Source organism: Rhipicephalus microplus, chromosome 7 (assembly GCF_043290135.1).
Source record: "Rhipicephalus microplus isolate Deutch F79 chromosome 7, USDA_Rmic, whole genome shotgun sequence".
NCBI lineage: Eukaryota > Metazoa > Arthropoda > Arachnida > Ixodida > Ixodidae > Rhipicephalus > Rhipicephalus microplus.
This window is the reverse complement of record NC_134706.1, coordinates 26,247,355-26,275,013: the sequence shown is the minus strand read 5'-3', so window position 1 is coordinate 26,275,013 and position 27,659 is coordinate 26,247,355. Positions and strand designations below refer to the sequence as shown.

General features: G+C 43.8%; 1 protein-coding gene across 1 annotated transcript; it reads left to right on the top strand.

Moving 5' to 3' along the window:
• The first annotated feature begins 1,978 nt into the window (after positions 1-1,978).
• On the top strand, positions 1,979-6,718 carry LOC142766881 (uncharacterized). The gene is made up of 2 exons (XM_075868084.1): positions 1,979-2,087; positions 6,487-6,718. The coding sequence occupies exons 1-2, from the start codon at positions 1,980-1,982 to the stop codon at positions 6,691-6,693; spliced, it is 315 nt and encodes a 104-aa protein (XP_075724199.1). The 5' UTR covers position 1,979; the 3' UTR covers positions 6,694-6,718.
• The last annotated feature ends 20,941 nt before the right edge of the window (positions 6,719-27,659 follow it).

The following is a 27,659-nucleotide window of genomic DNA, read 5'->3' as shown; positions in this document are numbered from 1 at the left end:
ATACGAAATTTAGTATATGTGGAGCTAGCGAAACGGCCGCGAGCACGCCATGAGCGTGGTATGTTGTCACGTTCCTACATGACACGACTGTCAGGATTATCATCTTTGCACCAGTCATATATTTCGTCATCCATTGACGTCACGTAACACCAAATTTGGCATATGTCAAGCTAGCGAAACGCCCGCGAGCGCATCATCAGTGTGGCATGTAGTCATGTAGTAACATGACACGCATGTTGTCATTATCATGTCTGGATGTGTCATTCACCTATGTCGCCCGTTCCCGTCACGAAACACCGAGTTTGGTACAAGTGAAGCTAGTGAAACCGCCGCCAGTGCATCAAAAGCGTAGCATGTAGTCATGTTGTTACATGACACGCATGCCATGTTTATCAAGTTTGGACCAGTATCATAGCTTCGTCAAACATTCACGTCCCGTATTACTAAATTTGGTATAAGTGAAGCTAGCGAAACGGGCGCCAGTGCATCATGAGCGTGGCATGTAGTCATGTTGTTACATGACATGAATCTCATGATTATCATGTTTACACCAGTCACATACCTTCGTCATCCATTCACGTACTGTAATACCAAATTTGGTATATGTGACGCTAGCGAAACGGCCGCGAGCACATCATGAGCGTGGCAGGTAGTCATGTTGTTACATAACACGCATGTCATAATTTTCAAGTTAGGGTCTGTCGCTTGTGTTCGCCATGGAATCATGCCATACCATACCAGTTTTGCAACATGCCATGTGAACGAAACCACCACAGGAACTGCAGGACTGTGAAATGTGAATCATGACATTCATGGCATACATGTCATGATTTTCAGGTTTTGACTAGTTAATTATGTTCTTCATTCAGTCGTGTTATGTCATGCCAAGTTTGGTATCGATACCATTTTCGAAACTGCCAGGAGAGCTAAAAGTCGTAGGTTGCTAGATAGATAGATAGATAGATAGATAGATAGATAGATAGATAGATAGATAGATAGATAGATAGATAGATAGATAGATAGATAGATAGATAGATAGATAGATAGATAGATAGATAGATAGATAGATAGATAGATAGATAGATAGATAGATAGATAGATAGATAGATAGATAGATAGATAGATAGATAGATAGATAGATAGATAGATAGATAGATAGATAGATAGATAGATAGATAGATAGATAGATAGATAGATAGATAGATAGATAGATAGATACGCTCAAAGTCACCCAAGTTCGCTAAGAAATGCTTCGCATTTAAAACTTTGACCCTAGGAGCCGAGTTATGCATGACCTTTGAGTCCTCGACAGCAGCAGCGATGAACGATATAGATGGCGCTGCAGTCACGCGCATCACACACTTTCCCCTCACAGTGCTCTTGTCGGCGAGGTGATGTTGCCCTACGAAACCCGTAAAGAGAAGTGATGCATCATTACAGAGGCCTCCATAGTCAGCTCCTGCAATGTGTCGTTGCTAAGTGTCCGACGTATTAGGCGAGCTTCCAAAAGCGTGATTTCGTGAAAGCCTGAACACACTATGAGGTGTACCTTAACCCAAGCGCCAGCCATAGAGTTTCCTAATATACATTACCAAATTTTAGGAAACTCTATGGCGTCGGCCTCGCTCACAGCGTATCCACCTATACCGAAAACAGCTCTGCGAAACACGACTGCGTCTTTTGGCTGCAGCAAAGCCTTCCGCACTAAGGCTCGCCCCAAGAATATCGCGGCATGGCTACACGCGAGAACCGACGCACATTGGGATTACTCCTGGTCCGCCAATTGTGTTTTCTGGCTTGGGTGAAAGGGCGGCTCTGTGTCGAACGCCTAACCCGTTACTTTGTTTAATTCAATTGCAATTTTCTTGTATTCTTCAAATTCTTCCTGTTCGACCCTTCTTCGTCACTGATTCTCAACGAGGTGCTGAGTGTTCTTTCCTATATTAAAGGGTTGCCCAAATGGATTTGCTCTCTCTGAGATGGCAACAGAATACAAGTACAACGCCACACTCTTCGCTGGATTCACCTACGGCTTTAGCCAAGAAGTCTTCTTGGTCTTCGATGGCAAAAGAGGTATAAAAAACAAGGTATGTATCGATCGAGGTCGGCACTCTACCAGTTATAAAACAAGTCCAGATTGACTCAGTTGCTTTTCCAGGCACGCTATGTGTTTATGTATACGCAGGCAAAGGGATTGCGTTTAAGGAATACGATAGAGGACAAACTTTTGCCTAAATCTGTCTCATATCAAAGGGGGCGCCAAAGCTGTGCGACTAAAGAAGAAGACATACCTCACTTCCACACAATGTAAAGTCTACTGAAGCACTGTAGCTGCAACTCTCCTCTGTCAAGGTAAAGGTAACGTTTTAAACCAGGGGCCTGCGGCCTGCGTGACAGTATTATGATGTGACCCACGGTATGAGTCCACGCTGCGGTGGTCTAGATGCTAAGGTACTCGGCTGCTGACCCGTTGGTCGTTGGATCGAATCCCGGCTGCAGTGGCTGCATTTTCGATTAAGGCGAAAATACCGTAAGCCCATGTGGTCAGATTTGGGTGCACGTTAAAGAACCCCGGGTTGTCGAAATTTTCGGAGCCCTCCACTATACGGCGTCTCACATATTCATATGGTGGTTTTGGGACGTCAAAACCCACATATCAATCGGCCCCTGGTGTGACGTCAGACCCTCTGCTTGCCCTCATCACTCTCCCTCTCTAAAACTCTGGCCTAAATCACAGTCATAAAATTACATGAGTTGCGAAACTGCGTTCCAAATGCGTATACGCTGTTGACAAAACTTTTCTGGATGGATGGATGGATTGATTGACACGACTGTACTCTTAAGGTCAGGCAGCAGCTAACGTAACCCACCTGTAACATTTAGTGAGAAAAAATAGTTTTTTTGTCCCTTTAAATGTTGAAGTTAAGCTCTGGCACATAGCAGTGAAGAATTTAATTTTCATTCTTGCCTTGATTGTAGCCACCAATCAGATAACCTTCTTCTAATTATTTTTACCGGCTTAAAGCCTATCTCGCCCTTCCTGACACTAAACTCCAGGGCTTTGAAAAAACTCAGCGCCATCAGCTTGAACTATAGAGTGAAGCCCTTTATAGAACATTGTCAAGCGTTCGGCAGTGCCCTCCTCCTCTCTACACGCACTTCACATCGTGTCTACCCCTTTGTATTTGGCCCGCTAAGTTTTGGTTCGCAATACACCCTCGCTGGCCTCAAACAGCAGAGTTATTGCACCCGAAGATTTCAACTGCTGCCTTATAATTATAAAGACAAGCTCAAAACATGCAAAAACGCTTATCTGCGCAGTCGATCCGGAGCGCTCAAAAAAACACGTCCATCCACCGTGACAGCCCGAACCGAACCGCCCGGATGGATGGATGGATGGATGGATGGATGGATGGATGGATGGATGGATGGATGGATGGATGGATGGATGGATGGATGGACGGATGGACGGATGGACGGACGGACGGACGGACGGACGGGTGGGTGGGTGGGTGGGTGGGTGGATGGATGGATATGGCTGTACCCTTTAGATCGGGCGGTGGCTAGCGCGATCAAGCCGTAATACTTAATGAACCCAAAACTATATTTATTTTTTTTCCTTAAAAGGTGAGTTTGAGGATTCGTACTTTGCAGTGAAGAGTTTAATTTTCACTCGTGCCTTGACTTTAGCCACCAATCAGATAACCTCCTTCTAGTTAAGTCTACTTGCTTAAAGTCTATTTTGCCCTCCCGGTCCCTAAACCCCAGTGCTTTGAAAAACTCTGCGCCATCATCCTGAACTATAGGGTGAAGCCCTTTACAGAACATTATCAAGTGTTCGGCAGTTTCTTCTTCCTCTCCACACGCACTGCATACTGTGTCTACCCCTTCGTATTTGGCCCGATATGACTTGGTTCGCAGTACTCCCGTCCTTGCCTCAAACAGTAGAGAACTACCCCGAGTATTATCATAGATCCTTTCCTTGGCAATTTCCTGCTTAAAAGTTCGATAGGTCTCTAGTGCGGACTTCTTAATCATGCCCATTTTCCACATGTCAGTCTCCGTTTCCCTCACTTTCTTCTTAACCGATAGTTCTCTTTGGTTTGGCCACCTACTGTTTTCTAAGTATTTACCAGTCAACTTCCTGGTTCGCTTCCTCCATTTTGTGTCGACATTCTTCCTGTACAAGTAGCTGAAAACCTCCCTAGCCCAACGCTCCTCCTTCATTTTTCTCAATCTCTTCTCAAATTTTATCTTGCTGCCAGCTTCCCTGCCCTAAAATGATGTCCATCCCATATCACCTTGTACTCCCTGATTTGGTGTATTCCCGTGAGCTCCTAAAGCAAGCCTACCTATTCCACGTTGCTTAATTTCCAATCTTGCTTGAACGTCTGATCTCATGCACAAGGCCGCATTGCCGAACGTCAGCCCAGGAACCATGACCCCTTTCCATATTCCTCTCACAACATCATACCTATTGTAATTCCACAGTGCCCTATTTTTCATCACTGCTGCATTCCTGTTACCTTTAGTCGTCATGTATATTTCGTGTTCCCTCAGGTACTCGGTCCCATTGCTTATCCATACGCCCAGATATTTGTATTTATCTGTTATCTCAAGCGTGACCTCCTGTATGCTAAGCTCACTACCTTCGTTGTCATTGAAAATCATGACTGCTGATTTTTCCTTACTGAATCTAAAATCTAACCTATATCTCCCTCATTACCGCAGATGTCCATCAATCTCTGCAAATCTTACTTGTTGTTGGCCATTAGCACTATATCATCTGCGTACATTAATGCTGGTAGTGCCTGATCAATAAGTTTTCCTTGTTTGACTAAAAAGAGGTTGAAGCCCAGCCCACTTCCTTCTAATTTTGCCTCTAATCCTTGTAGGTACATCATGAATAATAAGGGTGACGGGGGGCACCCCTGCCTAAGCCCCCGTTTTACCTCTGCAGGCTTGGATACCTGTTTTTCCCACTTTATAACTACCTTGTTACGTTTATAGATACCCTTTAAAAGATTAGTGACTACATGTCCCACGCCTACTGTGTCCAGCATTCCCCACAATTCCTCTTGAACCACGCTATCGTACGCTCCCTTGATATCCAAGAATGCTAGCCACAGGGGCCTGTGTTCCTTTTCTGCTATTTCGATGCACTGCGTCAGTGAGAACAGATTGTCTTCCAACCTCCTGTGTTTCCGAAACCCATTCTGCAGTTCCCCCAGCACCCCCTCATCTTCTATCCATGCCTGCAGTCTTTCCTTTATAATCTGCATCGCCAGCCTGTATACCACTGATGTCACTGTTATAGGACGGTAGTTGTTTATGTCTGCTTTGTGTTCCTTTCCTTTATAGATCATGCTCATCCTGCTAAGTTTCCATCCATCGGGAACTTCACCATCGACTATTATTTTGCTCACTGCCTCTCTCAAAGCCTGCTTAGACTTCGGACCTAATGTCTTTATCAGCCTAATTGGAATGCCATCTGGGCCTGTTGATGTACTACTAGGAACCCTTTTCTCAGCCCTTTCTCACTCTTGTTGTGAAAATGGAGCCATTGCACCACTTGATTCGTCTTTGTCTATTGTGGTGCATAAAGTACTTCTTTGTTGAAATTTTTCTGTCACCCTTGTTCTTATATATTCAATAGCTTCGTCCCCTTCTAGCCTGGCACCTTGGGCTGTAGTTATAAAACTCTGCTCTAGGCTCGTCTCATTTCTTAGGGAGTTTAGATGGTTTCAAAATTTCGCAGCTGCCTTTCTATCTTTTTATGTACTTCTGCCAGCCACTGAGCTCCCTTTCTTCTAATCTTTTCATTGATCAGAAGGGATGCAGCCCTTCTACAGCTTAGACAGGTTTCCCATTTTCTTTCAACATCATCTGTCGGTCCAACCCGCTGCTTAGCATGTCTGTGTTCCCTAGAGGCTTCCTGACGTTTTGCCATGGCTCTCTTAACTTCCTCATCCCACCAACTTTTGGGTTTGTGTCGTCTTTTGCGGAGTTGGTGAACTTTGCGTCACCTGGGAGCGGCAACACAAAACACAAATAAGGCGTTCAAAAGTGGGCGTGCGGACGAGACGGAAGCGTGTGACACGAGGTGCGAGGCGCGAGCATGCGTAGAAGGGGGATGCCAACGTCACCGTCGAGATCGGATTTCTGAGTAGGCACGACCATAAAAATGCTTCTCATTTAAAGCAAAAGTATGCTAGCCACCCACCCTTCGCTTACTTGACAGAAATTTCACTCGTGTTGTTAATTGTGCCTGTGATCACAAGTTGTGTCATGTGTGCTGTTCATTGGTTTTTTTTTTTTCTTTCTTTCACCAGATTGCACAGATCTAAGGGTTTTTACGTAAACGTTTTCAAAGAAGTGAACCATGGTTCTTAAATTCGGACCATTTGTGTTTCTCATCTTTGTCCCGGTGTGCTTGCGCAAGAATTACTTTCGACATTACTACACAAGATAGCGACATTCGCGCAGTTCTGCGACCTGAAGCGGAACTACCTGAACCTGAGCTTCGGCATCGCCGCCTACGACGTCGACTTCGACTCGATTCAGCATCAGTGCGCCAAGATGGGCATCGACGGGCCGTACGACCGCGTCGCCTTCCTGACCAGGCTGCGAGACTTCATCGCGCTGAACTACACCGGCGCAGCTAGCGAGGTCGATTGCAACCAGGTCACGTGATACACCGGCCCAACCAGGTACGTCAGCCGACTGTGTTTCAATGGTACTGTATTGGCCAGGCCAGGAGTTTACAAAGGCGAGTAGATAGACCCCCCCCCCCCTTCTCCACCCCACAATGCACTGCGACAGGTGGCCTGACGAGACTCTCGGAAGCTGCGCGCTCTTTGGTTCGTGCGTTATGTCGTCAGCAAACATGGCTGCGCCCACGACGATGCTGCGGGCAGCTGTCAGAAAAAGACAAAATAAACTCGCTGTGTTCGCTGCGGCGACCTTTATCGTGAAAAAACGCCTTCCAATCGTTTGGAGGCACGCGTAGGAAGTTCAAGTGTGCCGAGAAACGCTCTCAGCGTGCTTCCATCGACGCTGCACTTCACTGCCACCGGCCGTGTTGGTCCGTTTTCAACGGCTGCAGGAGACACCAAGAAGTGGACCGTCGTATCCAGTGAAGATTAAGAAGACGTCGAGATGCCGGTCTCGGTAGGTTCTTGTTGTCTTTGAAGTTCCGAGAGAGTCATAAAATGCTTGATTACGAGACCGTCGGTTCAGTCAAGTTCGCAAACGATGCTCGGGCAGGCGCAGCTTCGTTTGCTACGCTACGTAGCGGGAGCACAACTATTGCTGCTGTTGCACAGTGCCTTTAGTGCGCATAAACTTCAGTGGAATAAATAAACAACAACAAAAAAGTTTAACTCAAACCCAAAGCTTCGAGTGTTTGTCGAAAGCTATAAACTAATAAAGTACGCACGCGTTTATTGAGGCTTCACTGCAGTACTGCGATGTATTTTGGTGAAGGCATGTGGGAATCTCTACGATCGAGTGCCCTGAAGTAAGCATCATGTTGCAAATCACTGCAGTTAGTGTGGGAAAGACTGCAGTGTGTACATAAAAACTGCGATTCGGAATTGTTAGTGGTTTAAGCTTGCATTCTTTACACGTCAACTAATTGACAAATGTCTTGTAAATGAAGAGAATAACCAGCTGCAGCTAAGTTGCGTGCAATGTTAAAAAATGCACGCTCCTCGGCATTCCTTTTCACAGACAATTCGTGTTCGCGTAAGGCAAAGGAATTATCATAGTGTGGCGAGTGCACGTGACAGGGAATGCCACACTAGCTGTAGGGTTTTGAATGATCACTTTATGAACGGTGTTTAATCTGTTTGCAGCACCTTGCTGAGATATTACATAAGCCCTTTGCAACGCTGCTATATCTGGCTCCAAGCAAAAGAATAAAAAAACATCATTAAACCCCAGGTTGAAACGTAATGTGTGGTTTCTGCGTATTATGCTGTCATTATTACCATAATCATATTCAAAGGTGTAACTAACAAAATGATACAATGCTAGGGTGTTGACACATATTCGTTATGCAAAAACATACTGAAGTTTTGGTGATCTTGGGACAGTAAGTACACATTTTTCTTTCAATGCTTGGTATCGTTGTCAGTGCTATCGTACAAGTTGCTAACTGTTGGTATGTAAAGAGACTGCACATAGCACAGAGACACAGCACTCTTGTCGTGATTTCTAACTTCTTTATTTTATAGTACCTCCGTCCTCCCAGTTGCCAATGCAAGAAATCATTTGTCTTTGCAACTGCTTAAGCTTGCTTCACTTCCGCAGCACTTGTTTTCAAACGTCCTAAGATGATAAAGGGATACTGACGACAAAGTTTTCATTTTCTTGCAATAATTAAAAGGACCAGCCTTCAATGAACTCTAGTTTTCATATCTACAGTGCCCTGACATCGTAGCACAATATAAGCTTCTCGTCATGTGCTCCTGTGAGAAATCGTGAAACTCACTCAGCTGCTACGCACTGTGGCTCCATTGCCGACCCACAAGCTGTCATTTCGATAGTTTTTGTGACGCTGAGTGTCCATTTTGCTACCAGATGTTATCATAACTAGCTTTATTGTAGCATGAGGTCCCTAGAAATGCGTGATGCGCCATAGGAAACCTGATTTTATTATAAGAAATAATATATCTGATCATTATTGCATTTGCTTCTCACTTGCTTAGAGTCACCTTTGTATCCATACGATTGGAATCGCCGCTTAACCTCGCCTTTGAAAAGTAGTGCCATACTCTTTTAGAATGTCGGCTGCGAAGGCTAATTCGAAGGTGCCGTTGCGGCCAACATACCGGGCTGTCTTTAAATGTCCCTGCTGGCGTGCCATTTTGACAAAATAGAATGAACGTGGCAAATGACGCTAAACCCCAAAAAGTGCGTTCATATGCGTGTTCCCAAAAAAAAGAAACCAATAGTAACGGCGTACACCATAGATACGCCTACTGTTATTACCGAACCAACATGCAAATATCTTGGCGTTGTTTTGTCGCATGACTGCTCATGGAGTGCCAATGTTGATCACGTTGGTGGCAAAGCGGCAAGGGCTCTAAACTTCATTCAGAGGAACCTAAGATTGGCACCCCGAACATTAAAACATACAGCCTATCTCACATGTATTAGACCGATTTTGGAATACGCATGTCCTGTGTGGGACCCGATGCAGGCGAACTTGATTGATAAGCTTGAAAAAATACAAAACAGAGCTGCGCGGTTTGTTTTAGGTCGGTACGAGCGGAGAGACAGCTGCAGTGCTATGAAAGCTGAATTGGGTTGGGAATTGCTTTCTTTACGCAAGAAAAAACTGCGTTTGAAGTTTTTTTTTTCTGTTTTTCATGGGCGGACTGGGATTGACCGTCATAACTATTTCAGTGAACCCAGTTACATATCTAGTCGACATGGCCACCGACGCAAAGTGAAAGAGTATCGTGCAAGAACGACCATGTTTTATAATTCCTTTTTTGTGATGACCATTAGAGATTGGAACCGGCTGCAAGACAAGCAAGTGTGCTGTATTAACGAAGAATTGTTTTATTCCAGTCTGTAACCCCCCTGCTGTAACGCCTTTTTGAGCAAAGCGGAGCACTCACCGAATAAAGAATAAAGAATAAAGACCCTCTGCGACTCGCATCTGAGTTTCGCAATTCTTTCTTCACTAGCACCAAGTCCCATACCTTAATTCTTGGTACAGCTGTATTCTGTTTTTTGTCAGTTTCTTTTCACTCTCTTTCTGTACTTAGCATCACCCTCTATCTCTCAGGCTAATCATCACTTCAACTCACAGTCACGTTGGCTGGTAAATATATTGCTCTGCAGGTTCAGTGAAAAGTCTGTTCATGAATGTAGATTTTTTTCCACTCCTGCAATAGCCTCATTGAGGCTGCAGTATCTAAAAATAAATAAAATAAATACGTGATGTGCATCCCAGAGAGGCCTTTCAGGGCAGTGCATGATGAGCTATGTCATTTACAGGAAGCTCTTGCATCTATGCGGGAAGTCTGGACACTTGTTAAAAAGTGATTTATGTCTCAATTAGCTTGTTTCAACAGCCCATTAACTGCTGAATGACCTAGAGCAGTAAACCTGAGCTCAATTCGCTGTTGGCTTACAATTTGTTGGGTTGATGACTCTGTAAATCTGGTTCACTGTCTCTCGCTAATATAATACTGACTTTTTGTCAAACATCTTTTAGTTTAGAAGGAGATCAGACTGTTGGTATCCTTTTTTCTGCTTTTGCTGCCACCATCATTTTAGAAGCCAAAACCTTTGTTTTTTTACAATATTCTTCAAAGTTCGTGTGAATAACCTCCAACGGTGCAGAAAAGTGTTTTGATTGTATCATTTGTTGAGTCAGCTGCCTAAACTGTACCTTATTATTATGGCACTCGCGATATGATTGTACTTGTCTTGTGTCTTAGTTTGTGCCGGATCATTCGGACTGCTTGGTTAGCTTCATGTACGTCCCCCGGATGCCATTATGACCACTAAAATGACAGCGGCTATGATAAATATTGATTATGTTTTGAATTAGTGTGGGTTTCACTGCGATTAACCCTGCTTGTGTCAGTTATAGAGCTTCAGTTTCTTTCAAAACTTGACGGTATTTACTGTTTTACACATCAGTAAGTGGGATCCCCCATACGGATACTGCACCACCGTCTTTCGTTGAAGCTTCTGGGTGCCTTTAGGATGACCGGTGCTACTTTCTCCGTTGTCGTGCACTTCACTTTCGCTTCGTTAAACGTGTAGCTTTGGTAACCAACCACACAAAGTAAGCAACTATTTGGCAGTCTTTCATCTCACCATTAGAGTATCGCTCCTATTCAGTACTGTGATTCAACTGTATTCAGCTTGAATGGTGGAGTAGTCAGTAGATTAAGTACAGGGCCATGTCACATAATTTTTTGTAGACAATTCTAAGTTCTCTATGCTTCCGTTCCTGGAGTTCAGTCTTTGATTTAGCCGCTGGTGTAGCGGTCAGTTCTTGTACTCGATGTTATGCCATCTCTGTGACCTGCTCTATGTTGTTGACACTCTTAAATGTGACTTCTTCGCATGTAACTGTCCTGATCAACAAAAAAAATGTCGCTAGACAGCAGGTTGCTGAACTCGGAATTAAAACCATTTTGTCTTTTGCTCTGCTACTTCTAGGCTGACCCCTGAAGCAATGTGGACCGGAGCTGGAATGCTGCCGGGTACTGCTGCTCGGCTCAGTGTGGACAAGTACTGCAATGATTACAGCATCTGCCTTTGTGGACTTTTTCTGAAAGCATTTCGTACAAATAATTTCTCAATCTTCTTGACAAGAAACTGTTGTGCAGCATAACCTTTGCTAACATTTGAAAATGTAAATTGAGCCCGTGAATTTCCAGGGCAAACCTGCTCCTATTGAGACTTCATATTTATATTGAATAAAAATTTCAAATAAAGTTTGTAGCGCTGGATTTTTTTTTTTTGCTATCACTTGACCTTAAACAAGCAAAATCTGTCCTGTTAAGTCATTTGCAAACACAGTGCACAATACTGTCAGTCATCAGAGGTAAAAGCAAAGTCAAACCCACCTCGAATTTTCGAATGCTGGGTGTACATTCGAGTGTGCAACAACTTTGACTTTTAGCACGTTCATATTCCTTGAATTGAAATGCTTTTTATAAGAATAAACACAAGGCAACTTGTAATGTAATATACACTCTAGTAGAAATGGTAATGTAACAACGTTCAGTAATTACACATGGCTATGAAAACAAAAATGACAGCACAATTGTGAACAAAAGGGACTTCAACTATTGATACACCAGACAACTCAAATCTACAAGAGTGATAAATGTAAAAATTGGTTGTACAGTAATTGCTCTAAATGTAAGAGAATACCAATAAATAGGTAGAGATTAGTTATGATTGCGAAGTGAGATGATGAAGTTTATTTTTAAAGCGTTGAATAACAATTATTTAGTGTATAGTGGTATTTAATTCCGAAAAAGTATGGCAGCAAATATAGTAGTGTGTTTTTCGTAGGTATCAGGCTTGTCATTTATATGCTAAATTATTCCCGAGTGAAAAGATAGTTTTATCTCCAAAGGCCAAAAGACATCTGAATGTGGTGTGTCGTGCTGCATATGTTATTTGCGTTACAAATATATATAGCGATTCACATAACTGAAGTCGCAATATATGTGGACTTCACATTCTCCAAGCATTTCGCAATGGCAAGTATTTTTTTTTTCATTTTCAGCACATCTTGTGACAGCCTTCATTAATCATCTCACATGCAGAATTCTCGAGCGAAAACAATTGACATATTGCATTTCTTTTTTTGTCTCATGACAACATTTGAATGTTCATGTAAGGTTTTACATTTATTTTAATTTTGCTACGAAGTGTGCAGGCATTTGGCTCAACTTGAGCCGCAAAATGGATGCTTCCAAAGCTTCCCAGAAAACACATTTTATTGATACTAAAATTATAATTTATCCAGGTTGCCCCTCATGATTTAGGAGAGAATTGCCTCAATATACTGGCACTCACTATAATTTCTGTCTGGCATGTGCTGAATTGTAAAATGCACTTTTTTGTAATTTGATGTGTATTCCTATGTCAACAGAGTTACTTGTGCTGTATGACCTTCTGTTTTTATAATTATTGCACAAATATTACAATAATAAACAAGTAAGTGCTTATGAAAGGACTCATGCTTAGTTTAACGATGTAAGCTAAGATTTAAAAAGATGTGCTATAAACTGATCCTTCTTGGTAATGAACGACAAAATTCAGAGCAATTTTTACCAAATACGCTTTTGTTTTTACTCCCATTTCATGTGACGAATTGGTATCACTTCTCCGAGTACTTCTTTTTTCATTTGCGTATCTTGAGGCATGTGCAAGGGTGCATTCAATTAGGGATGTAACACAGCACACAAAAAATGCACTCGTGATGTTTACAGGCGCGCAATCACATTCACACAAAAAGATGATGGGTCATTGGTGGCGACATTACAAAGGCGTGAGAATATTGGAATAACGAATCAATTAGCATTTGCCAATCGCATTGAACGGTGCATATACGAAACACCGAAAATTTTAAAAATAATCGACCCCTATGATGCAGCAAAACATGGGGTCAGCAGAAGGTTGAATTTCATCTTGTAATCCCTGAATTACCACAGTAAATGCAGCCCAACTAATGGCAACACTATGGGTGTTATAACAATTACCAGATAAAGCATTTTTGCTGCTAGCAGCACTCTTACTCTGTTTTTAATATGGTGGAGCTGCATTACTCATTTCCTGTCTTTATCATTGAAGTTAGGGACTATGGCGGCACTCAGCTTCACGAATAAAAACACATGCAAGTCTTTTGTTCACGTAAATTGTTTTTACAGCTTTCAACACTTGATTTTTACATGCTCTCTGTGCCAGTGTGTATGTTGTGATAATTTTGCCTGTTATAATTAATCTTTAGCTGCATGCATGGTGTTCGGTATAAATTGTTTAGAATTTTATGCCGCAATTTTACTTAAAAGCTGGCAAGAGAGGTTCCGCTTGAATAATGTAGTTGCCGTGGTATTTCGATATACAGTTGAAAAGTATTTCGAAGGCTCTGGTCACTGTAGCTTATCACAGTTTTCATAATTGTAGTATTATTCGGTGATAGCTCGTGAATACGTATTTCAAATAAACTTTTCTGGAGTTCTAGGATTATTTTTAAACAGGTTTTCTTACTATTTGAAAACTATCAGAAGAGTATTAGGTTCGTTTAGGGATACGATTTGGTTATACCGCTAATATATTTGTATGGAGATCACTTCGGAAAGGCACTACTCCTAAACATTTTGCTTGCGCGCGTTTTGTAATATTACAGTGTGCGCGCTGTCAACGCTTCACTGTTCTACAGATATGTATCGCGGTGAAGTGAGCAAAAAAAAAAATAAAACGCCGGTTGGAGGTGGGCTCTTTACATGCACGACATACAGTAGATTTCGAAGTGTATTTGTCCTAGAGGGAATATTCCGTCACCCGCTTCCTTCTCTTTTAATAATAACGCGCCCTCTCGCTCCTTATGTGAACGGAATTGCTTCGTGCGTTTGTAGAGTCACACTACGAAGATATTCGTTTGCAAGTCTACCGAGGCGCTGCCACAGAAATTCGTGCTTCTCATTTCGCATCGCTATCGTAATCAGTAGCGGTGTCATTCACTACGAGTAGCCTAAGATATGCAGAGTGAGTGCAGATCTAGTGACGTGCGTGACGTAGGCACTGAAGTGCTCCGACACCGGCTCTTTGAGCTGCAACAAAGGCTTACATAGTTGCGATTATTGTTATATAGTCCGCTATCTACTTCTTTCCATTGTCACCTTCCATTTCTCACTGCATATCTGCGCCGACTCCGACGCTTTCGGCGATAGTTCAAACGAAACGACGAGTCTTTCGGCAGCGTCGACACAGACGTGCGCACAGCGTTTCTGTAGCCCCTTGCAAGGTAGCACCAACTACTAGATGGCGCCGTCTTTCCGTTCATAGTAGGAAGTTTGCCTGTACGCGTGCGAGCGTCAACTTTGTTCTCGCATTCGCTGCGGCGTCTGCATCAGCTGTGCCCGCGTCCGCCACACGGACCCTGCCGCATCGTCACGGGCGCAGCCATGTTTGCTGACGAAATTACGCACGAACCAATGAGCGCGCAGCTTCCGAGAGCCTCGTGAGACCGCCTGGCGCAGTGCATTGTGGGAGTGTCTATCCACTCGCCTTTGTAAAATCGCGGCCAGGCCAGTAGCCAGGATTCTTGCGCACGCGCGCGCGCGTGTGTGTGTGCGTGCGTGCGTGTGTGCGTGCGTGTGTGTGCGTGCGTGCGTGTGTGTGTGTGTGTGTGCGCGTGCGTGTGTGTGTGGGTGCGTGCGTGCGTGTGTGTGTGTGCGTGCGTGTGTGCGCGTGCGTGCGTGCGTGTGTGTGCGTGCGTGCGTGTGTGTGTGTGTGCGTGCGTGCGTGCGTGTGTGTGCGTGCGTGCGTGTGTGTGTGCGTGCGTGCGTGTGTGCGTGCGTGTGTGCGTGCGTGTGTGCGTGCGTGCGTGTGTGTGTGTGCGTGTGTGTGTGTGTGCGTGCGTGTGTGCGCGTGCGTGCGTGTGTGCGTGTGTGTGTGTGCGCGTGCGTGTGCGCGCGCGTGTGTGTGTGTGTGTGTGTGTGTGAGAGAGAGAGAGAGAGAGTGAGGAAAGGGGGCTAGGGGAGCACTTGATGGCCTTGAAAAACACCCCCATAGAAGAAGTTTGGGGAAAGGGGGGGCGTAGCTTAGGGCACCCTTTTCAGCTACGGGCTGGATATTGTCTTGCGTTTCGAAATACTAGCTGATGTTACGATAATTCTTTTGAGAGAAGAAGGAAAAAGTGAAGTGCCCTGTTGAGATTTGAACCGTCAGCGACCGTAGCAAGTCCTATCCCATCACGCCTTTCTGCTAATTTGTACGGACTGTGTATAACTCCCTTACAGTGCGACGTGCCTCGACAACTGTTGTGGATTTATTGCCCCAAAAGTAACGAGTGATCACGAGAGACGCCTTAGTGGAGGGAATCCAGAAATATCGACCACCCGGGGTTCTCTAATGTGCACCCGAATCTAAGGAGACAGACTTGAAGCGTTTACGCCTCTATCGAGTATGCGACCACCACGGCCCGCCACGATCACGCGTGTCGCAGCGAAGTGCCTTAGTCAGTGGACCACCGTTGGTAGTTGTCGCGACGTAGCTTTTAACGTCCCCTCAATCATGTAACACAGGTATCTTTACTCATTCAATTCGTTTTGTATTTATTAACAGAGGAGGTGATAAGCTTTTCTATGTGGTGCGCAGCGAGACGTGAACACTATCATCAACTTCAACCGACGCGTGCACTCTTCGTTCATATTCTACCTCACTTTTAAAAAAGATATATATGCGCCGGTTTCTCCAGCGTTCGATCACACAGCTATGGCAGTTGATAAAGACGAGTGAACAGAGAGAAAGGAGATGAGAAGAATAAGATTAATAGAGAGGGAAACAAACAGAATATACACAGAAAAATACTGTATCACAAAGTATTGGAGACTGAGAGAAAAAGACAGAAATTGACGAACACAGATGAGATATTGCAGAAAGAGTCAGCATAGCCAGTAGAGCAAGGTTTGCGAGAAAGAAGCTAGGTCAAGGAGGGCTGAAAGGCGGAGAGAGGGCAAAGAATATATCATAGTTAAAATGTACTTGTCGGCGCGAAAATATGAAACACTTGAGAAGGAACAGACAAACAGCGCTGCACTCGCAACTACTTGATTACTTTGAAAGCAAGGCCTGTTTCAAGGCACAAGAGACGCGACGGAAAGGTAACGCGATGAAAAGAAGCGATACAAAAACCTCACGGCAGGTAATCAACCAAAGGTAACGTCGTTTCGCGAAAGTGAATATCGGTATGATGAATCAACTCACCCGATTGCAGCAGCTTTAACATATCGTAGCCATTTTTTGTATAGAATCGTAATGGGATGAAAACTAATTGAGTATCAAAAGAGGAGGACGCCAACAGCACCAGCTCCGCCAATTCCTCAGTCGTCGCACCATTAGTATAGCTGCTCCAGCGTATGTTCTCATCGCGGTTTTCAGACGGCGATGCCGACAGCAAAGAACCCAACTCGGTGTTCGGAACATCAAAAACTGGTGACGTGACAACTCACTTGTTTTGACAAGGATCAACCATGAGAAACGCGTCTTTGGCGGCTTCGGTCAGTACAGTGTGTGTCAAGTGCGTCCGCCTCAGAAGCTCTCCTACCGCAAAATCAGCATAGGTTTCCTTCCCAATTGTTTTAAAGCTATGAATGATTTTATGTGATATGTACGGACGCCATCACTTTAGATTGTAAACGATTGTTTTCTTTACAGTGTGTATCGCGACAGGGTAAAAAAAAAAATCCGAAATGTGTAATCCTATACTCTTCTCGCGCGTATGTGTCTAAGCTATGGCGCTGCTGATTACTTCTTGAATATACAAATCACTGCGCTATTAATAGATCACTATAAATGGTAAACCATCAGAACCAACTCGTAAATCAGTCCATACAAACCTGCGCACGACAATTTCAGCGTTTTCAGAGCTGCGATCCCGCATCCACCGAATAGCCAACGCGCACGTGTGGAAACCTTCAGTGTCCGCTGTTGTGTTCCTGACTTCTAAATCAGTTCTTTTTTGCAGGATACCACATTGTGGAAACGACTCCGGCCTGAACTACAACGCCAGCTGTTTACGAAGGAACCGCTACGATGGCGCACCGTGTTTTTTTTTTTGCCTCACTGATGAGAATTTCAATGACTCGCATATTATCTTTTGCATATCTTTGACGGACATATCAGCGATGGTATTACAGTGATATCATTCGATACGATAGCTACGTTGTGCCTGTTTTGTTTCTTGCTAATATTCGCGGCGTACTATATCCAGCTCAACAGCACCAATTTCACTTGCAGTGTAATAACATTTTCTTGTGCACCCTAATTAAACCACGCAGCGATTCCGGTACGAGGGGTGACAACATGTCGAAATGAGATGGGATGATCTGCAGATTTTACGTGTGAGGTTAGATTTAAAATAGATACTTCAATAGATAAAGCTTACCATATAAATGCTATGCGGTGTTTAATTGAACTTGGCAGCTAATTTGTGACTGTGGGACAGCTGCTGTGTGATTATGTCGTGTAGCAATATTTAACAACTTGTATCTTACTTGCTGAACGTAATGACTGGTGTGCGCGCTACGCTAAGGTGGCCACGATTGATGCCTCATACCTTGTTAGCAATTGAAACATAGCAACGTCTTTTACACACAGCCATACACAGCGTCCTTAGCTCCAATCAGAGATATTAAAAACATTGCAAAATTAGCATTTTTGGAAAATAGCATGCACCTAAGCATAATTTCAAAACAAACAGTTTTGCCAGCACAACTACTAAGATTACTTCGAAAGAGATGTAAAATATTTTTAATGTGTACCCAGTTAATAGCCTGATCTTCACTTTTTTTCAGCCGTAAATTCTTGAAATGCCACTTTTTTGTATCGTTTGTCACAGTGTTTGCAAATTTCTTCCTCAAATGTCTTTTTGACAGGTAACAAAAATATAATTCACATATGATTGCATCTCAGTTGTTCTTTCATAGCACTTGGTATTTCGACACAAGAACACGTAGTTTCTAAGCACACCTTTAAACTATTGTTGCATTAAATTGGGTAAAATGAGGAAAGCAGCGGAAAATAAACATTTTCAAACGGTAATAAATATAGATAATACGGGTATGAAGCGGATAATTTGAACCAACAAAAAAATTTGAAAAATCGAGGTCAGTCCGAGTATACCAATCTGTTTTAACCTTGAATCAAGTCAAGTAAAGTCAAGTCCAAATCTTTGACGATGTGGCGCATACCCACGCTGAGGGATTGGCCAAGAACCGGATAGTTTTCATAAATTTCTTCCTTAATAACAGGTTAAAATAAATCTATTGCGAGAAATAAAATAAAGATGCAACAAGACGACTTTCATAGTTGAATTGTAAATAATCTATAGTGTGATGCAATACAGCGTCCTATTTGATTTAATATGAATTTGGAAATTTCAAAATCCACCGAAAAATGATTTCGACACTTAAACCTCTTTGAACTTTTGACGAACTCCTGCAATACGTCAACAATCTTCCCGTCGTTGTGGCCTAGAGACAAAGCCCCGAATCAAAGCACATTTTGAGCATTTAAATCTATTCCGAGAAGGTGGCAAACGACACCTAAGGTGTTTTTACGTAAGGAAGAGAATCTATTACAATTAATGAGGTAATGTTCAGTTGACTCATTTACTCCACAAAGAGGACATTGAGGGGAGGCTTCCAGACCAGCTCTGTGTAAATATAAACATTGAAACAACTCCTTTATCAAGAAACCACGCCCCCAAAAAATAGAATTTCAGGCATTTAAATGTAATCTCAAGAGTCGGTAGGTGGCACCTGTTGTAATTTTACTCTGAGAATATAAAAAAAAACGAAGCGGATAATAAAAACTAGCAAATTGATGTGGAGAATCCGAGCCGTATGTGATTTCGTAAGGAAAACAAAATGAATAGAATGTTTACCTTAGCCGTAATTTTTTTTATCCTATTAGATTCATGGGTATTTTTCTTTTTTCTTTATTCTTTTTTACTTCCGTGTTTAAAAAACATTCCTAACTTATTCGGCTGTTAAAACAATTTTATTTTCAAGCTAAGGTACCGTCTGTTTCATGGCCGATCCCCCGTGGCGAGTTGCGCCAGGCGTTTAAGGCCCTACCAATAGACCAACCTTAATCTACCCGCTTTAGCGTTTCTATCGGTGCTTTTTACTCTATTTTTGTTGTTACAGAATTCATTTATTTAGATCATCACATCTTTCAGTTATAAAGATAGACGTTTAAATATTATTCACCCATTTTTTAACTAATGGATGTGCGCCACTGGCCATAGTACTATACTCAATTCGAAGTTGGTTGGTTGGTTCAACCCAAGAAGAGTGGCTCAACTTAACCCAGGGCATCGGCGATAAATCAATTTGCAGTGGCATTTTGAAAAAAAAAGGAGGGGGGGGGGGGGAGGAGCTGGCCTAAAAAATTTTTTTGTAAACTAAGAAATTAGTTGTGCTAATAATACAACGTATTGTTATAGAAGAAAAAATAAAGTAAAATAGTAAAGAAATTTGAGAATAGTGAGTAGAAGAAGAAGCAGCCTGCTCTCCTGGTTGATGTTTCGGCTCCTTCCCAAAGCGTGGATTACGACGACCATTGCAGCAAGGACACGTTCAGCCGTGGCATCGCCTCGGCTTTTCGAGTCTCCCCGAGATGAGTAAGACCCGGACTTGGCTTTGTTTCTTTATGGAAAGCTACGAAATCAATGCAGCGTATAGCGTGAGTAGGCCTAGCAGTCTATAGGAAGTATAAGGCTGTGTTGCACAGCTTGAAAATTTCATTTGAGACGAGAATTCGCGTACTTCCGGAAGAGATCCCGCACTCGTGGCTTTTTTTTTTTTTTTTTTTTTGTCGTGGCATATGTTTGAAGCGGATTTAAACGCTTCAGGCGATGCCGCAGCACTGAAAAAGCATGACCTTCGAGACCACTATACTCCGAGGGAACTGCCGCTAAGTATAAGTGTCATGAGAAAGATTTTTTCGTCAGACGATGTGGAAGATGAGAGAGCGAATATGGGGCACAACTCTCTCAATACGACATGTCAGCAAGACGGCAAGTTGGGCCAGTTGGATTGGGTTCATTATTGAAAATTCGCGTACGTTCGACAAAATTCGCCTGCGTTTCAACAAAATTTTCAATTACGAGTTGTGAGCCCCAGCTACAAATACAGTGGTTTTCGAAGAGAAGGTCAAACGACCCTCAGAGTCTCCCCGCAGTTCCTGGCGAAGATCGGAGAGCAATCGGCGCTCTGCTTTGTTTAAGGAAGGAGGTCTGAAAAAAACTTGGTATTAAGTATATTTGCTATCGAATAAAAGCTTTCCAACTCTTTGCCCGCTTCATCCGCCCACACACGGCGCTATCAAATAAAAGCTTTCCAACTCTTTGCCCGCTTCATCCGCCCACACACGGCGCAGATAGAATACAGAAAAGCTCCGCGCTGCTATCCCAGTTAACTACGGTGCTGACCATTGAACTGCCTATACGGACCATGGTCCTCGAAGATCTTTAGAGAAAGAGGGATGGTTGTTGATGTAAAGCCAATGCTTTGTTCAGTTCCCCCTATTATAGTCACGTGGTTGTGATGTTTTAGAAAGCAGTAGCCATCTGCCTAAGTCAAAATTTTCGGTATGAGTGCACTTGTGGCCGATAAAAAAAAAGAAGGCACGAAAACTTATCTGCACATGCGCGTGCTACATGTTAAGCTAGCAAGCTGGCACACCTGGTGTTCTACGTGAAAGATAACTGTTAAGGCACTTGAGTTCATCTTTATGTAAGTTAACTGTTGGTGCATTCGTGAGCCAACTAATGACTAATTTGCATAAAGATGAACCTAAATACCCTGACGGTATTCCTAACAGTATTCTTCTTTTCCGCCGTTCTGCGCGACTTCAGTTGTTGCTAGACGTTTTAGGCGTTGTGACTACCTTATTGTGTCCCTGTTTGGACGCCTTGTCTGTTTTATTAGAACGAGCACTTGCCAGCTTGCTTGGCTTTCTATTAATAAAACTAGACTTCTTTTTTCACATGGTACGTGGAGAGATCTGTAGCAATACCCCGATACCAAATGACCTATTTTTACCCCTGTTGAAGTGACTTACCATGAAAGTGTATATGTATGTGTGTATGTGGGTGTATGTTTGTGTATGTGTTCGCGTGTGTATGTGTTTGTGTGTGTGTGTATGTGTGTGTGGTGCCTATGTGTGTATGTGTCTGTGTGTGCGTTTGTGCGTGTATATGTGATCGTGTGCGTATGTGTTTGTGTATGTATGTGTGTGTGTCATCGGTGCTCATCACTCTCGCGCCCTTCCGTCACTCGTCCTATACGCCAGCCTGCCGCCGCGCTTCCGCGCTCTCCTGCCCACCACGACACGTGTGCTTTCATTGCAGGTGCCCAGAGCAGCACCACTCGGTCCAGTGCCACTTCGAGCAGCGTAACCGAGCCGTCCATGACAGGTAAATAGAGGTGATCCCTGGCGCACGACATGAGGTTATTTTCTTTTTAATGGGCCAGAAGATCAAGAGCGTGCTAAAGACGGGACGGGAAGACACTGTCTGTGCGCTCTCCTCATCCTGTCTTCAGCATTGTTTTATTGTTCCTTCCCTCTGCACCAGCTGTGTCAATCAAGCACACTGCTTTAATGAACCCGTACCACAAAAGGCACCTTAGAATTTCTCACGAGAATTTCTCAAAATTTGGCTAATTCCAGCCAAATTTTGATCCAATGTAGATAGTAAATGTGCCTAGCCAATAGCTAACGAGTCTCCAGAGAAAGCGATGCGTCCTGCAAAACAAACGGAGGTGTCCGTTTTTTTTTGTTTTTTTTTTGCGTCTTTTGGCACTGTGGAATGCACAGATATTGCTGGGCTGGTGGCAATGCCGAAAACAAATTTAGTTGTAACATTACTTCAACGGGAACCACCACAACTGTGAATTATAGCGACGCGCAAAGGCTATATAGTAAATGACTAGAAGTGACGTTTCATCACGTAGAGGTGACGACATTGGCTGTGCGTTTTGATTGGCTTGCAATAGGGTACGCGTTTGGGCTGGTTCATTATCTCAAAAACACAGCGCCGTGGTCTGTGTCCTTTTTTCAGCCCATTTTTAGTGCTGCTTTCTTTTTTGTACTTGGTAGGCTTGTCATGACCAATCTCATGCAATATTCAAGTGGTTTACCAAGGAGAATCTGTTCTGCTTACAAAAACATAAAAGCACCTTTTGTGCTTATCTGCCTATAATGAATATTTTCAATATTTTTAATATTCTAATAATGAATGTTTTCAAATAACTTATGTCCATATTATCACAACACAACGGGTGTGCTGCGCGAAGTTCAGCACGAAAAAATACTTCTGGCACATTTCTATCAAAGGCACTCATTCATTCGCAATGGCCACTGACGTTTTCGGCTCAGAGAAATACTAGAAAACGATCTCTATGTTTACTTGCACTCGATTTGGATCTTTAAAAGACTACAGTTTTTGGGCAACGATTCTTCTAGTCTATTTGTGTTCACCTCTGCATCCTCGTCTAGTAACACCCATCAGCACTGCAGGAGGCAGCCGTGAAAACATTTCCTGAGCACTTGAAATTCAACCCCTTAATTGTGCTGTGAGATTCGGCCAAAATTCCGCAATCTGGAGTACCCCTAGGTGTTACTCGCACAGAAAGTATCATCATTGAAATGTTGTACAAAGACGAGCTAAGGTTTGTGTATGTGTTAACTTTTTGCGCTGATGGTTTCACCTTATGTTTCAGCAAAACACACACTCAGCGAAACTGTTAGGGAAGGCTTCTTAAAACATTTCTATAACATACGCCTCGGCAAACTCGCATTTTATTGCCGCGTTTTCAAAATTCAATATTTTTTTCAGGTAATCTAAAACATCAGCTCTAAGCGAACAGCTAAGCTATATATCTGGGTACGAGGCCTCTTTGAGAGCCAGAACTTAGCTAGCAAGACAATTATACAGCTTACTTTCTCTCAACGTTGCTCATTTCAATTTCACGTGCTTCAGCACAAAAGGAGGTCTCGAAGTTACAGGAATGTCGGGAAGATCCCCTATTAGTCTATCATTATCCATACATCGCACATAACTTCGAAATAAGCGTTAAAACATCAATAACAGCATAGTTTCGTTTTCTTGTTGCCAACTGTTTTTTTCAGCAGAAGGGCGAAATGACTTTTCTCGCGAAACGCGTATTTAGCGTGAGATGATTTGATGTCGCTGCCTTGCGTCCGAAGAACAGCGTGAAGCTGGGCTAGTTTGTCGGCGTTCTTGGTACACGTTTCCTAAACGAATTAAAATAACTTAGCGTCACTCACTTTTATCTTTTTGTGAAAACGTACAGCTGTCCAATTCTTAAGGTGTTAAGGACACTGTTAAACTCTTGACCTTCCTCAACAAATTTCATCTTTCTGATATCTTTTTCAGGACTGAGCGTAAGTGTCATGTCCTATTTTATTTTGCATGCGACTGAAATTTAACAATTTGAACACGAAAATGCTTTGGCCAAAACGGAAACCAGAACATTGAGCACAGGGACGAATGACTGAAGACTGTGCTGTCACGCGGATGTTTAGACCTCTTCGGGAGATAGAATGATCCCTTAATCCCTTACCTTTTGGCTGGTTATACGGGAGTAACAAAAGGTAACGTCACAGCCTCGGTAGATCATTTTCGGAAAGTCGCACATATTACCAACAGCTGAAAGAAGGTAACAGTGCACAGGGAGACTTCGTTGAGAAAAGCAGGGGCAAAGTTCCCCAATCCTCCTGCACCGCCTGCCTACCCGTCTCCACGCAGGAGGCCACCGTTGGGCCCGACAGTGGGGCCACCACGACGGAGTACACACTGCCGACGTCGGCACTGCGCAGCGATTTGTCCGTGCTGCCGCCAGAGCACGCTGCGCAAATCGTCGACGCGGTGGAGCGCCACCATCGCGTCACCATCCGCTCACCGGCGCGGCTCTCGTCGCCCCGGGTGCGCGCGGCGCCGCACCTCTCCGGCGATGTGCCCGTCGCGGTGGAATCGTGAGCAAAGCTGGCATTTTTTTGTACCGATATGAAAGCTGTGCGCGGGCCACACTTCCGAAACCGAGCCTATCCCGGGCTCGCCGGCTGCATCCAATGTCTGCCCGTATATGTCCAACGCTAATGGGCTGCGAACCCGCCTGGTCCTGCCCTGCGTGTAATAACAAAACGCCTAGCCTGGCCTTATGCGGCCCGACATGGTGCTATAGGTTTCCTGCGGACGAATGATATCACTTTCCGTTAATCTGGCATTTGATTCAACATAGAGTCAAACATAAGCAAACAACACCTGAGAGTCACTAAAGAAGATGTGTCAAAACAACAAGATGTCTAATTAATCGGGCTTCAGTGAAATGCTGCGTTAGTGAATCACATACTCCGCAGCTCCAAAGTTCCGTTCACTCCTTGCATTGGTAGCCGCAACTGCGAATATTTTTCTTCGAGACGTCCCAAACTTAGGTTATTTAGACTGTTCGTTTTTGCAGAAGCTCAGTACCTCAGATGCCGCGCAAAGGGATGATTGTATAAACATATAAATCCCGAAGCTCATCTTGCGTGCTCATCACCACGTGCTGCGAAAATAATCTGGCACAACGTCAGAATTTCGAACTCCATACGGACTTTGTACCTGGTCCGATCCGGCCGATAATAAAACATTGCAGCCCACGCCCCGTCATCACCCGAGAATAAAAGACGTCAGCCTACCCAAACCCTGAAAGCTGTAGCTCAAGAGCTGGGACCACTAGGGAGCTTTATAGTTCGGGTTACGGAGAACTTTTCGTTAGCGTTTGTCGCCACTACGCATGCGTCGTGCGCTAGTTCTTGCGTATGGAACGAACGCTAGCTTTGCCTACCTTATTTTTCAAATCTGCCCTATCGTTGCATTATTTGTCAAGCTGTTGATGTCATCCGCCGTGACTGCTGTAGCAGGTGACTACCAGTGGCGTGCTCAAAACAGGTGAACGTCCCAAACGAAGCACCTCACGTTGAGTTCTGGTCCACTCCACCGGTTTCGGCGGATCAACATTTGCTGCTCTACGGAGTGACTCCCGCTATGATTCCACTCCGACTCGTTGATAGAAACGCTCGACTCTCGCCCTCATTCTGTCAATGGAACGCGATTGCTCCAAAGTAGCAAAAAACCTTAAAATGTGGCTGAGTCACATCGTGTTTGCATGTATGGTACAGTTCAACCACTTTGTAACAAACTCTAATATAGCGAACGATTGTTTACAGTGAACTAAATACGAACACTGACTGGCATGATTCACCTAAATCACATTTATTTCTGTTGTAGCGAAACAGAAAACGCAACAGCCGCGTTTGGGGCATAGCGACTCTCCACTGCCTGCGGAAGCTTGCCAAAGCTCTTCAGTGACCTTAAAGTTCAAACTTCTAAAGCTAATTGGTTCTAAGCTATCTAAAGCTACATTCTAAGCTATCTAAGCTATCTCAACTTCTAAGCTATCTAAAGCTACATTCATAGGGCCACATCCATGTAAGATCAGCTGGTTTCACTCAGTTTATTGCTCCAACACATCAAGCACTTTTGGTGACTTTCAAGGGCTGAGAAACAGCTAAAAACTTCTCGGTTATACTCCACTGCTCAGCTGAGTGGCGGAGCGCATTCAAACACCATTTACGTATCTACATGCACACGCTTTTTATAAGCGCGTATTTATTAGCGAGAACAACTGAAACAAATTCTGAGTTGGGTCGAGAGAAAGGGGGAGGGGTTTGGAACTACCAATGATGTCTGGTTAAATGCCACTCTGCAAATACGCCAAAATTCTTTAGCGACTCCCAATTGATCAAACGAGCTAAAACTAACCTATGACTGCCACCTTCCGATATCTTGAACTCGCAGCGAGCGACACTACAGGAAGCCGCTGTTCATGGTGTGCTTCCTGCTTGCCCTCTTTGCTCTCTTGCTGCTTCTGGGCGTTCTCGTGATCTTCCTACTCGCAGTAGCAGTAGGTGCGTACTTGACTGTTCTTTCGACTACGCTACGAAAATTGCGGCCATCTCCTATAGCTTGAAGTGTCGTACACTGAGATTGATAAGAATCATTCATTGCACTTTCTACATAAGCGCGCGCAGAGTTTATTCATTAGGTGTACAGGCAGGTTGTGCTTTATTTCGCGGTGTTCTCCATCCAGAATTCTTCAAGACCGAAAAAAAAATCGGGCTCCACAATGCGTGCAAAAACAAAAATCAATCTCACAAGAGCTTGCCACTAATCCCAGAATTTCTGCAGGGTAGAAGAACGAAAACAGTTCTGCGAAAGCAACGTCCGGGTCCTCGGTCGCCATTTCCATCACAATACATATACGGGACATGACGGCGACCACAACGCCGACGGCTAAAATCAGCCGAGAGTGTCTATAAAATTGATATTGTAATAAGAGCCTGCGTTGTTATCCTCCACATGAAAAAAAACAACGCAAAGGTCAGATTCACTAAAGGTGTGGGCAGAGCAGCCCTCTTCATTTTATGATTAGGTGGTGCCGCCTCTCTCTTAATCAGCTATTGTTCAGCAGATGAGAATAACAACTTTGCAGCTATAACGAGGCAGCAGAATGCGTAGGACCGCGTTGATCGGCGGAACATGGCAGATGTATTTGCCCTTGAGAGCACGTAGGCAGGCTGATTATGATGATTACGATGATATTTATAGTGATGATAATCTTTAATTAGATTGTCTTTATCTTTGTGGAGAACAAGTAAACAAGTTCTGTGTTGCGGCACCTATCACGTTAACCAATGAGCGTAGAAGTGAACGACGACCTCACACGATTGGCCGGTGGCGCAGCGATGACGAATCGTTGAGCCGGAAAACACGTGACGGCAAGCGGTAGTTTCTAGTGGCTCCACGCAGCGTCGTTCCTGATCACACTGCTCCGTCTCCTGAGTTCAACGCGGGAAAGCCCTCTTCCGTGAGGGAATTAAGTCGAAAGTTTTTGAGCAAAAGACAACTTGTTAAGGCGTTTCGTTCTGCTAAATGTTTCATACTTGTAGTTCTTGAGCTGATTCTGTTCGATATAGCCGTAGATTTTACGATGCAGTCACACTAAAAGTGTCGTGACCTAACGCAGTTCTATAGAAAACATGATTTCGTTTTCCCGAGTTCGATATAGTCAGGTTTTGCTTACTGTGTGAAACATAGCGGCTATGTTATCTGCCATGTCAAGGCGCAATTTTTAGCAATATTAGGATGGTGATTAACATGTGTAAAAATAAGCACTAATCTTACCACTCGCAACACATGATGTACACTTATGGTCAATGAGTGGTCACTACATTCTTACTGCTCTTTTGCGTCGCTCTGAAGCATTGTCCGGAAAGAATGTGTGTTCGTGTTCATTGATTTCATCTAATAC

Excerpts from the sequence above, each read along its gene's own strand:
- LOC142766881 (XM_075868084.1), top strand. The coding sequence starts at position 1,980 with ATGGCAACAGAATACAAGTACAACGCCACACTCTTCGCTGGATTCACC. Across the intron at positions 2,088-6,486 it reads AAAGAGGTATAAAAAACAAG|TTCTGCGACCTGAAGCGGAA; the intron begins GTATGTATCGAT and ends ACATTCGCGCAG.